At 54.2% G+C, this 12,208-nt stretch overlaps 1 protein-coding gene across 1 annotated transcript in view; it reads left to right on the top strand.

Moving 5' to 3' along the window:
* The window catches only part of CACNG3 (calcium voltage-gated channel auxiliary subunit gamma 3), a 52,386-nt gene extending 41,414 nt beyond the window's left edge, over positions 1 to 10,972 (top strand). The window contains exons 2-4 of the mRNA XM_019750202.2: positions 3,090 to 3,173; positions 5,615 to 5,755; positions 9,673 to 10,972. Of these exons, the coding sequence (XP_019605761.1) occupies positions 3,090 to 3,173; positions 5,615 to 5,755; positions 9,673 to 10,184 (737 nt within the window). The 3' untranslated portion in view covers positions 10,185 to 10,972. The remainder of the gene's footprint in view (positions 1 to 3,089; positions 3,174 to 5,614; positions 5,756 to 9,672) is intronic.
* The last annotated feature ends 1,236 nt before the right edge of the window (positions 10,973 to 12,208 follow it).

Below are 12,208 nucleotides of genomic sequence, written 5' to 3'. Positions count from 1 at the left end.
TTCTGGCTTCAGCTGAACCTTTCTTCCTGTGGGATCTTTGATGGAGAATGTAAGACAGTTAATAGTAGGTGGCCCCACAGCCACCACCCTGGCCCTTGTTCAGTGGCCCCCAACATACGAAGTCTGACAATTAAGTTCACGAACTCGTCCTAGAAAAAGTGCTCCATACCTCACTGCTGAATATCACTACGGTCACCTTCCAAGTACTCCCCTTGGGAAGCTATGCACCGATGCCAGTGCCTAGTCCACCCTTCAAAGCAGTTTTGGAACTCTTTCTGGAATGGCCATCAGAGCTGTCATCGTATTACCCTTGATGTCCTGAATGTCATCCAAATGTCTTCCTTTCAATATTTCCTTTTTCTTTGGGTAAAGAAAGAAGTCACTGGGGATCAGAGCAGGTGAGCAGGGAGGGTGTTCCAATACAGTTATTTGTTTACTGGCTAAAAGCTCCCTCACAAGCAGTGATGTGTGAGCTGGTGCATTGTCGTGATGCAAGAGCCATGAATTGTTGGTGGAAAGTTCAGGTCGTCTAACTTTTTCACGCAGCCTTTTTAAGCAGTTCCAAGTAGGAAATTTGGTTAGCTGTTTGTCCAGGTGGCACAGATTCATAATGAAAAATCCCTCTGATGTCAGAAAAGGTTAAGCAACATCGTTGCAACAAGTTCGTGAACCTAATTGTCAGGCCTGTATATCCTGGGAAAGCATGGTTGGTGGAAAAGCCACCAGTCTGGTTTGATAGCAGTGGATGGACCACAAAATGATCGCAAAGCCACTTGGCAAAGGACTTTGTACAACTCTAAAATGTGTTGGAAGACAGTGCCGCTCACAGTGATGGTTAGGATCCTGTCCTTGGGGTCCAGGCAGACTTCACTTGGAGCTGTGTCCTTGGGAAATCCCTTACTTCACTAAGACTCAGTTTTCTCATCTGTAAAATGGGGATCATAATACCAGGTACCTCGTAAGGCTGTTTTGAGAGCTAAAGAGGATAAAACAGGTAAAGTGCATAGGCTGGCATGTGGCATATGGTGTGTGCACACAATGTGTGTGACTTACTCTGCCTTGTTATCCAGCCAGCTGGAAGGGGAGGGGACAAACAGGGACATGGGAATGAACCTCCAACATTGGAACATGTGAACAAAAAGAATGAAGGCCTTTTCTCCACACCAGGGGGGAAGTCATGAGTTTGTCTTTCTTCCAAGCATTTCCTTTAGTCTTCGCGTCTCCTCTCCGGGACGCCCCTTCCTGGTTCCAAGTCCGTTCTTGCCTGGTGAGCAGAGAATCCGAACGAAGAGAATGGGTCTCATACTGCATCATATTTATTGTGAAATGTCTCTGGCCCGGAGCCTACATATAGTAGGGGTCCAGTACGTGGCACTCATTATTACAAGACAAAATATATACAGAATGTAATAATGGCTGTCATTCATAGTGTTACCAGGAAATGATGTCACACCTCAGCTCTTGTCTCCTCCAAGGAAAGAATTCAGTCAAGAGACAGAGTCTGTGCAGCTTAGGACGGCCAGAAACTCATTAGTAAAAGCGAGTATGCTTGAGACACAGAGCCGGCTGACCCGACAGAGGGAAGCACCCTCCTTCCATTGCGGGAGGGCTTTTATCTCTGTGGGCAGAACCGTCTCCCCGGCTCCCCCTCTGTGATCTTTCTCTCTCTGCTGAGGTGTCCTGTCCTCCCTTCTGGTTCCCGGGGTTGTTTCTCAGGGTGAAAACGGGAACCCATCCATTTCCCATGATTTATGTGAGAAGCTCCTTAAAATGGTCCTGAGAAGCTGAGTGTACATTCTGATAAGCGGGGTGGTTTCCCTCCCGCTTCGGCATTTTTCCTTCTTCTGGTGACGTGCCCTGTTCGCCATATCCAGCTGAGCAAGGAAGGTGTTTGTGCCCCAAGGGACAGCAGCTGCCAGGGGCCTCCTGCCCCGGCTGCTTCCCTCCTGCCCCTGCTCACTTCTACCTTCCCACCTGCCCTCCCTTCCCTGTAATGGCGAAGACCACAGACTTGGCAGCTGGATTCCTATACGGATTCCTCCACCTCCATCTGGGACCCCTCAAGTTCCTCTGTGATGCCGGTGGTCTCATCATCAAATGTCAGTGTTAAGAGCCGACCGACCCCCCCACCCCAGGGCGGTGGACAAAAGTGAAGGAGAGAAGCAACGTAAGGTTTCAGCTGTGTCTGGCCCACTGGAAGCACTTCTCAGTGTCAGCCGTTATCCTGCCGGGCCTAGAGCTTTGCAAAAACACCTCATCTTCACAGATCACCTTATTTAATTCGTCCAGTAACCGCTCTGAGAGCCAAGCCCAACCCACGTTCTTCTAAGCCTTGGCCGTGCCCCTCACCACCTCAGGGACCAAACAGCCATGTGCGTTCCCTGCTGTGTGTGGTGAGAAGTTCTGAAATTGTTCGCCGTGTATCAGAATTGGCCGCACCAGGAGCTGCCCCCAGAGACTGGGTGGTTGGCCAGTTAACAAACACCCACAACTGAGCGAAGTCAAGCTGATGCTGAGAAAAGAAAAGGAAGGAAAATGCTGACCGTCGGTTTTCCCAAGATGCACGCGGGCGGCTGTGTCTCTGGAAAGGGTCAGCCACCCAGCAGAAGCCAAAAAGCTGTGGCCCAGGGCCAGGTGACCACAAAGGGGACGGTCTGGAATCTATACCCAGGAGTCAGCGGGTCTCAGCAGGTCACTCCTTATGCTCCTCACCCGTGAGTGCGAGCAAAATTCTTACGCCGTTTGCTCGTCTGCAACACGGGAAGATGAATGGATGTCCATTCCGCTTCCCTTTCCCCTCACTAATGGGGAGGCAAGGGGGGAAGGTAAGACAGTCGTTATAATGAATGCGTGTGGTTCATAGCACCTGGCTCTTCTGAGCAGATGCCACGGGCAAGCCACCCCTAGGACGCAGGGATGTCCCGTCTTCTGCTTTGGGTCCCTGCAACTGGTCTCCTTGCTGTGCTCTAAGAAAGATGCTGATGGGCTCATCTCAGCACAGCCTGCAACAACCCTGGGGAGGTGGGGGGAGCCCAGGCTGGGCCCCAGAAACCTCTGCTCCCCTCTCAGGACCATGTGTGTTTCCACAGGGGCCTTCCGAGGGGTGTGCAAGAAAATCGACCACTTCCCGGAAGACGCTGACTATGAGCAGGACACGGCGGAGTACCTCCTGCGTAAGTTCCGGGCTCTAGGGCCTCCCGGGACAGGGATGGGGACAGGACGGGGACGGGGAGGGTGCCTGAGGCTGCAACACCCAGCCCTGGAAACGGCTGCATGCAGAGGAGCCTCGGGGGCCTTGCTACCACATGGAGCCGCCCAAGTGGTTCTGATACCGAAGTTTCTTTCCTTTCAGTGAACTAGAAACGGGAGGGGAAAATAGTAGGTGAGTCCACACGGAAAGGTTTTTTTTTTTTAGTATGGTCACGAGAAAATCTAAGGCATTTCCTCGACTTGAATACAAGTTTTCCCCCTCCCCAGTGGGCTGATTTGAGGTGTGATGGGAGAGGTCTTAGGACAAGACCCGGGAAGCGGGTGGAAATGCAAAGCAAAGCCCACCCCTTTTTCTCTTCCCATCAGTTTCAATCCTACAGGGCAGGGCCAGTGTCTGTGTAGCATTGTCCCAAGGTCACAGCCCAGATATGACAGGGGACTGTCACAAACGCAGCACCCCTGGAGGCCGTAGCGAGTGGTGACAGCCAGGCATCTGGAGGCTGGGGGACCTGGCCTTTCACTCCAGGCTGCGTCCCTTCCAGCTGGGCTGGAGCCAGCCCAAGCCGCTTCACCTCTCCATCTCTTAGCTTTCTTTATCTCGTCAGAAATGAGATTCTAATGTCACCCGTCTGATGGGGTCATGCAAATTAAGTACACTAGCGCACATTTCACGAGCCCCGGGCCCGACCTGTCAGGAAGCGATACGTGTTCGCTCTTTCTGTTGCCTGCGCTGAGCTAACAACGTCCAGCTGTGGGCAGGGGCCTGATGAAGACCTTAGTGCAGGGCTTTGATATAATTTACGTGTGGCATCTTCAACAAGCACGCGTGTCCAGTTCACGCAAAGGAGGGAATTCTGTGGAGGATTTGAAGGCATTGACTAATTATTGCTATTAAGGCTTGGGTTGTGTGTTTTTTTCACACCTCTTATAAATAAAAACCTCGAGAAATTGTCCTATTCAGATTATGCTTGTAACTCATCGCTCCAGAAGACTGTTCTTAACAATTAAAATCATTTGGGGCTCTATTCACGCCTGCTAGTCTGCAGATGGGCTGTGAACCTACATACTCGTATGAGCTTTTCATCGCGTTACGATGTGAGCCGTGCGGGGGTCAACTTGAAAGAAATAGTCATTTTTAAGCTAATTTTTGCAGCATAAACATACCATTTCTCTCTTTTCAGCCCCTATCCATTTACTAGGATTCATCCAAATGCCTACTAGGATGGGTGTATCCCAGCAGCTCAGAAAGATTTAGGGTGCAGAATAAAGGCCACAGTTGGCCAAAGTTTGGGGGACGCCAGAGATGAATTGGGTCCCCTCAAAAGAGAATGACTTTAAAGTCATGACCAGTGGGGTTTTCCCAGATTCCCATAGGTCTTTTTTGTCATTTTGTTTCTTTCCTACTGGATGAAACATTGTGACGTTTGCCCTGTTGGAGACTCAGTAGACTGCAGCTTCTATGTTACAACTTAGGACACTGGTTTGGAGTTGTTCGGAGCGGCCAGTTGTTTCTCTGAAGCCACCGCATGTCCACTGGGCTAAACCAAGCCCAGAGTGGACGCAAACTCACTTAGAAAACAGTGGCGGCAGCAAGTGTCCTGCGTGCGGCAGACATGCAGCCAGAGTTCACAGGGGCCGTGCGGGGTGGAGTGGGGTCTGGCCACCAACTGGTCGCCAAAGGTCACCACACTTGACAGGTCTCACAGCACACACTTCAGGGAAACACACCAACACAGCATGAGGCAATGCGCCTGCGTTTTGGGGACCGGACTGCAATCGGGTGGGAATCCTCAGACCAGAGCTGGATGTGGACTGTAATATTTGCAGGGCTCAGTGCCGGGTGAAAATCCGGGGTTCCTGGTGCAAAACGCAGGTGAAAAGGGTGTTCTTTCTCCTGTGATCTCTCTCTCGACTGGCATGGTGTCTTTCATTTATTATTTAATGCCCTTCTCCCTTCCTGCCCAGGACACTTGAGGGGTGAGTGCATCCACTCAGACAGAGGTGCCTGAGGGTTGCACCCAGCCCTGAGTCTCCCTGTGTCCACGTCCAGCCCCCACCCGGAGTGAAGAGTGGCATCGGTCACTGGTTAGGGTGGAAGAGTGGGCAACTGAAGACCCATCCCAAGGAGGCAGGGAGGCGGTGGGCGGTGGGATCCCCCGTGAGTCAGGGCTCCAAGCCCCCAGTGCATGCTGCACTGGCCCATCCAACGTCCTTGTAAAACAAAGTCAACACTAAAATAAGGAGTTGTCTCTGGATGCTGCCTGCCGAGGACCCCAAGCCCAGGACCCCGGCTGACCGCACGGCATCATGCCCAGTGCTGGTCCCTCCGCCGGCATCCCCGTGGGGGGCGGACGGATCCAGGGATGGCTGGGGTGCAGGCACAGCCCTCTTTCCTTCTCCACAGGGGCTGTGAGGGCCTCCAGCGTCTTCCCCATCCTCAGCGTGACGCTGCTCTTCTTTGGCGGGCTCTGCGTGGCGGCCAGCGAGTTCCACCACAGCAGACACAGCGTCATCCTCAGCGCCGGCGTCTTCTTCGTCTCTGCAGGTGAGTACCTGGCCCGGCACAAGAAGTGTACCGACACCAAAGCCCAGCCAGGCCCGCGGGACAAGGCGATGCTGTTCAGGTCCCCCGCAGGGAACACGCAGGCACGTGTCCGATGGGTGACACGAGTGAGGCCCAGGGGCTTGAGTCAGACCTAAGATGCTGACAGTCGCCTGAAGGACAGTCAGGAGGAGACGGATGGCAAGGTCCGCTCAGAGCAGGCGGGACTGACTGCTGAGAGTGCGTCCGGGCTTCCACATGGGACGGGGCAGGCGTGTAACATGTGACCTGGGAGCCTGGCTCGCCGCGGTTTAGAGGGGTCCAATCTTCTGTTCACAGTTGGGCCTGTTCAGTCTGTGGCTCTTCAAGGTACCTGTTTGACTATTGTTCATAGCTCTTCAAGCTCTCAAATCCTTACGTTGTTCAGAGCTCCTCTGGGAACAAGGGAAAAACCAGCAGCCCCTGGTGCTCTCAGGGGACCTGGTGTTAGTGGCAGCCCTGACCAGAAGGTGGCCCCAGGCAGCAGGGAGGACCCAGGAAAGGGTCCTACGCTCTGCCTCCCTCCATCTCCACCCCTCCGCTGCTCTCCTCGTCTTCCCCTCTTTCCTCTGGGTTTCCACCCTTCCTTCCATCTCTGTACCATCTCTCCCCTCAATGCATCTGGATGAAATGCTTTAGGGAAGCACAGAACACGGCGGGGCTGGACCGTTTGCTGAGGACCTTCAAGCCTTGCCCAGCAACGGCAGAATGTTTAGTGGAATGGGTGCCGGGGGAGGAGGATGGCTGGTGGGTAAGAGGGGCTCACACTCCTGGATCTGAGTTCTGCTCCCGCCTGTGGGGCCTTGGGGACATTACCCATGTGCGGTGACTTGGTTTCCGGGGAGCAGTAATCATACGTACGTACTTCCTAGGGCGTTGGAAGGCGGCTGAGCATACAGAGCACAGTGCTGTTTTCTGCTGTTGGGACTTGACAGCGATATCGTCCTGGTCCCTCTAAGAACTTTCTCTCGTTCTGTCCCCACTGGCTCCCCTTCTGTGAAGCGTGGAGGCTAGAACTGACTCCAGCAACGCCATCTTGCCCCGGGGTATGGTCACCCCAAAGGTATCTGTGGCCCCCGGCCACGCCCTGGCTGGACACATGGTCACAACGGGCAAACTCGGGGACTTGTGCCGCTTGGAGGCCCGTTCTCGTCTCTGGTGGCCCGACCAGCCCTGGGCTCCGACTGAGCCTGACGTGGTTCGCGGACGTGAGGGTTTCCTCAACAGGCGGTCATTCTCTGGTCCCCAAGGGGATTGTTAGGGAAGACTGTGTCACCAGCAGCGTTCTTCTCACAAGAGGTCTTGTGAGGGAGGATGGCAGGCCCATCAGCCCCATGGGGCCTGGGGGACGTGCGGAAGGTGCCAAAGCCCTGAGAGGAAGCCAGAGGCCTGGGGCTGAATCCTTAACGCCCTGACTCTCATCTCCCCAAGGAACCCGAAGCCCCCCTCCCATTTCCACCTATAAAGTGAAGCGTTTGGAGGAGTCAGCATTCTCTAAAGCTCTTTCTCACTCAACTAGTCTAAGGTTCTGTGTTTTCAGGCGAGCAATCAACAGCCCTTTGTTGAGCACCTACTGTGTGCCAGGCACTGTGCAAAATGCTGAAGAGCATGGACTCTGAAGCCAGGCTGCCCGGTGCAAATCTTGGCTCTCCTACTTCCCAGCTGTGTAACCTCAGGCAGGTCTCTTAACCTCTCTGTGCCTCAGTTTCCGCATCTGAAAAATGGGGATAGCAATGGCTCTGCCTCTTAAAGCTGGTGAGAGGACTATGAGTTGGCAGAGTGCCGGGAAGTGCCTAGCACACAGTAAGTGCTCAGTACGCAGCAGCTGCTAGTATATACGTTGTTCCATTTCATTCTCGCGCCATCTCAATTCCACACGTGTGTGCGGCATCCTTGCTAGGGGTCAGACACGGGGCTGCGAGATGGGGACAGCAGCCACCAAAACTAGACCGGTCCCTGCCCTCAGGGACCTGACAGCCTCGTGGCAGGAGAAAGTCACCGCCCACTTACACCTGTTCTTCCTAAGCCTCCTTAGCGAGATCTAAATCCAGCCACGGCCAAGGCACAGTCCTCGGTTCAAATCCCACCTCCACCATTTCCTAGCTGTGCTGACTTGGGAAGTAATTTCCCTTCTCTGTGCCTCAGTTTCCTCATCTGTAAGAGAGGGGTGATTTTTTTTTTAAGTGGGCCTGTTGCCACGACGGACTGAGACGGCAGCTGTAAAGAAAGCACAGTACGTGGCACACAATAAGTGCCCTGTAAATAAACGCAACTCAGTTCGCTTCCTGCCTCCTCCACCTGATCTGAAATCTGAGCCTCTCTTTGAACCCCCCCCACCCCCGCAAGACTTCCTGTCACAGCTTCCCAAACTCTGCCACCCCAATTTCCCTGCTGGCAGAGGAAGTCAGGGGACAACCGCCTTCCGCAAGCTGAAATGCCTGAAATCTGTCCTCCCATGAACACTTAAAAATGCACGTGAGTGCCGCTCTCTCCTCCTTATTATACTCATGTTCATTTTAATATAAAAGAACGTGTCTGCCCCACTAAATCTTCAAGCCCAGCTGACACTGGGAAGAGCAATCGCTTTTCATCCTGTTTTTCTGCAGCCTCACACAAGGCTGGCTGTGTCAGCCCCGCGGGAAGAACAGCTCAGTGATTAAGCCTCGCTACCTACCTGCTGGATACCTGTGCAGGGTAAAGCCAGGAGACACGGAGGCAGATCCTAGCCCCACCCCCAGCAGAAGGTGGTGCCGATGGCGCGGCCAGGGAATCACCTTCAAAACGGTCACTTCCCTTAGTGCCTGTGCACCAGCCGGTCAGCATGGGCCCTGCTAGGCCAAGCTTCAGCGCTTTGGGGAGATCTCGGTGGTCCCCAGGAAGCGTGCGGGCGCTCACGGGATGGAGGGGTCCCAGGAGGCCACTGGAAATAATGATTTACTAACCGGTGCTGGGAACTATAATGGGGGACGGCCTCCAGTGAGCACCAACCACCGTAGAGGTGGCGTAAACTCGGAGGCAAGGAGATGCCAGCGGACACACCAGCGTCTCTGAGCCATTGTTGGCGTCTAGGCCCAGATAAGGCCCTTGAAGCCAAGGCACAAAGACACACTGCGTCTTGGGAGCGAGCGTGTGAAGACAGTGGTCAGACAGGAGCACAGGCGCCAGCCCGGGCTCCGGGATTTCTTCTTCCCACTCCCGAGAACCAGTTCCTCTTTGACGCCTGGCAGGCAGCTCTGCCTGTGCTATTCCGTTCGCCCCTGGGGACTCTTAAGTGTGCAGACCATGTCCCCTGGGGAAGCAGCTACCCGGTCCCCAGTTCCTGGGCCTGAACACCAGCTACTCTGAGGCATCACCTAAAGCATCTTCTTACCGTGCAGGTGAGAAGACCAAGGGCCTCAGTAGCTCCACCAGCTGCAGCTGCTGCCCCTGGTGTGTCCACTGAATGGCTGCTCTCACCAGCACCCCCGACTCGCGGGCCGACCCGAATCTCTCCTCTAAGCCTGTTCTCCCTGCTGCCTCTTAGGTTAGCTCAAGATGCCACCGGCGTCCCCACGAGCCAACCTTGCACCCTCATAGGTCATTCCTTCTCTCGCTCCCATGCCAGCCTTCGTCTCCTGGCTTGGCCTTCTTCAGGGTTAGAATCCAGCGCAAGTGTCACTTTGTCAAAGGAAAGAGGCCCGGCCGCTTTACTGCTGTCCCGCCGTATGCATGTCTCTGGTGGCGCCCTCTCCGTCCTTGAGACGTTGGTGTCGCCCGCTGATGGCCGGGGCTCAAGGGCAGGGCCTGCCTCTCATCCCGCCCGCGCCTTCCTGCGGGGACGGGCCCGGGGCCGCGTTGGTTCTCAGTTGGTCCTCAGCGCGTCCGTCTTCCCCTTCTCTCAGGGTTAAGCAACATCATCGGCATCATCGTCTATATCTCCGCCAACGCCGGCGACCCCGGGCAGCGGGACTCCAAAAAGAGCTACTCGTACGGCTGGTCCTTCTACTTCGGGGCCTTCTCCTTCATCATCGCGGAGATCGTGGGCGTGGTGGCCGTGCACATCTACATCGAGAAGCATCAGCAGCTACGCGCCAAATCCCACTCCGAGCTCCTGAAGAAATCGACTTTCGCGCGCCTGCCGCCTTACAGGTACCGGTTCCGCAGGCGGTCAAGTTCGCGCTCCACGGAGCCCAGGTCCCGCGACCTGTCCCCCATCAGCAAAGGTTTCCACACCATCCCGTCCACCGACATCTCCATGTTCACCCTCTCCCGGGACCCCTCAAAGATCACCATGGGGACCCTGCTCAACTCCGACCGGGAGCACACTTTTCTACAGTTCCACAATTCCACGCCCAAAGAATTCAAGGAGGCCCTGCATAACGACCCGGCCAACAGGCGCACCACGCCGGTCTGAGCCGGTCTGAGCCGCCCTGGCCCCCCGCCCCTCTCCCCGCCCCTCCCCCGCCCCCTCTGCCCTCCCCCGCCCCTCCCCCAACCCCCCTCAGTCCTCCCCCACCCCCTGCCCTCCCCCGCCCCCTCTGCCCTCCCCGCCCCTCTGCCCTCCCCTCCCTCCCCGCCCCGCCCCTTCTGCCCTCCCGCCCGCCCCCAACCCCTCTGCCCTCCCCGCCCCTCCCCTGTCCTCCCCGCCCTGCCCCCTCTGCCCTCCCCTGCCCTTCCCCGCCCCTCCCCTCTGCCCACCCCAGCCCTCCCCCTCCTCCTGCCCCCCCACGTTGCTTGGCATGGGCCTCGTGATGGTATTACTACTTTTTACAAAGAGCGACACCAAATGGACTCAGCCCTCCCGCACACTCTGCCCCTGGCCCTCCGGGTCCTAACCCCTCCGTCCCTCCCACTTCTTCAAGCCAGTCCCACGACGCCATTCCTCTCTCTGTGTATCTGTGCCACGCGTGTTCCTTTCTTCCTTCTCTGCTGGAAGGACCTCCGCATTCTTCCCTCCTTGGAAGAAGACTTGAAGTCACAGGCCGTGGCTTGGGGAGGGGGGGGTCCCCGAATCCCCAGGTGGGAGCACAGTTGTCGCCATTGTCCACTCACACAAATCCTCAGGACACCACCCGCCCAGGGGGCCCTGGGGGAGGCATTCACCTCTCCGTGTTAGAAAAACATGACCAGAAATCAAAGCTGTCGGAGCCCGAAGCAGCTCATGTAATAAACACTCATGTGATTAAAGGTTTTGCCTTGTGACCGCGAGCGGGCTGTTTTGTTCCTTCTGGGTGCTTGCTGCACACTCAGGGCCCTGCCTCCAGTGCTCGTCTCCGGGCTGGAAGCTGAGCTTGGCTCATGTGCACTCCGGCCGCTAGGAAGGCTCCCCCTTCCCCTCTTGAGGCCACAAGGTGCACCCACCAAGGCCAGAGTCCAGGACTCCCCTGAATCCCTGGGGGCCACCTCGGGGCCAGCATGTGTTCAAACACCTGGCTCCCCACCCAGTAGCCCTAGGACCCCCAGCAAGTCCACTTAACCTTCAAGCCTCAACCTCCAAAATGGAGCATGGCACAGCGCTCTCTTCTGCGGAGCTGTGAGGCTTAGTGTCAGGGGTGAAATGATCAGCACATTGTAAATTATGTGTATATGTGTATATATATATATACACACATATACGTATGAGGTTAGACAATTAAGTTCGCAAACTCATCCTAGAAAAAGTCTACATACCTCACTGCTGAGTATCACTACCCTGTTTCCCTGAAAATAAGACCTAGCTGGGCCATCAGTTCTAATGTGTCTTTTGGAGCAAAAATTAATATAAGACCAGGTACTTATTGTATTTTATATATTATATTATATTATATTATATTATATTATATTATATTATATTATATATTATATTATATATTATATTATATATTATATTATATTATATTATATTATGTTATATTATATTATATTAAGACCCGGTCTTATATTATAGTAAAACAAGACCGGGTCTTATATTAATTTTTGCTCCAAAAGACGCATTAGAGCTGATCTTATTTTCGGCTAGGTCTTATTTTCGGGGAAACACAGTAGTCACCTTCGAAGTACTCCCCTTGGGAGTCCACCTTTCAAAGCAATTCTGGAACTCTTTTTCTGGAATGGCCATCAGAGCTGTCGTCGTATTACCCTTGATGTCCTGAATGTCATCAACATGTCTTCCTTTCAATTATTTCCTTTATCTTCCGATAAAGAAAGAAGTCACTGGGGGCCAGATCAGGTGAGTAGGGAGGGTGTTCCAATACAGTTATTTGTTTACTGGCTAAAAACTCCCTCACAGACAGTGCCGTGTGAGCTGGTGCATTGTCGTGATGCAAGAGCCATGAATTGCTGGTGAAAAGTTCAGGTCATTTAACTTTTTCACGCAGCCTTTTCAGCACTTCCAATTAGTAAACTTGGTTAACTGTCCAGTTGGTACAAATGCATAATGAATAATCCCTCTGATAAAAA

Source organism: Rhinolophus sinicus, linkage group LG18 (assembly GCF_036562045.2).
Source record: "Rhinolophus sinicus isolate RSC01 linkage group LG18, ASM3656204v1, whole genome shotgun sequence".
In the NCBI taxonomy this organism is placed as follows: Eukaryota; Metazoa; Chordata; class Mammalia; order Chiroptera; family Rhinolophidae; genus Rhinolophus; species Rhinolophus sinicus.
The sequence above is the reverse complement of the archived record's forward strand: the minus strand, read 5'-3'. Positions and strand labels throughout refer to the sequence as shown.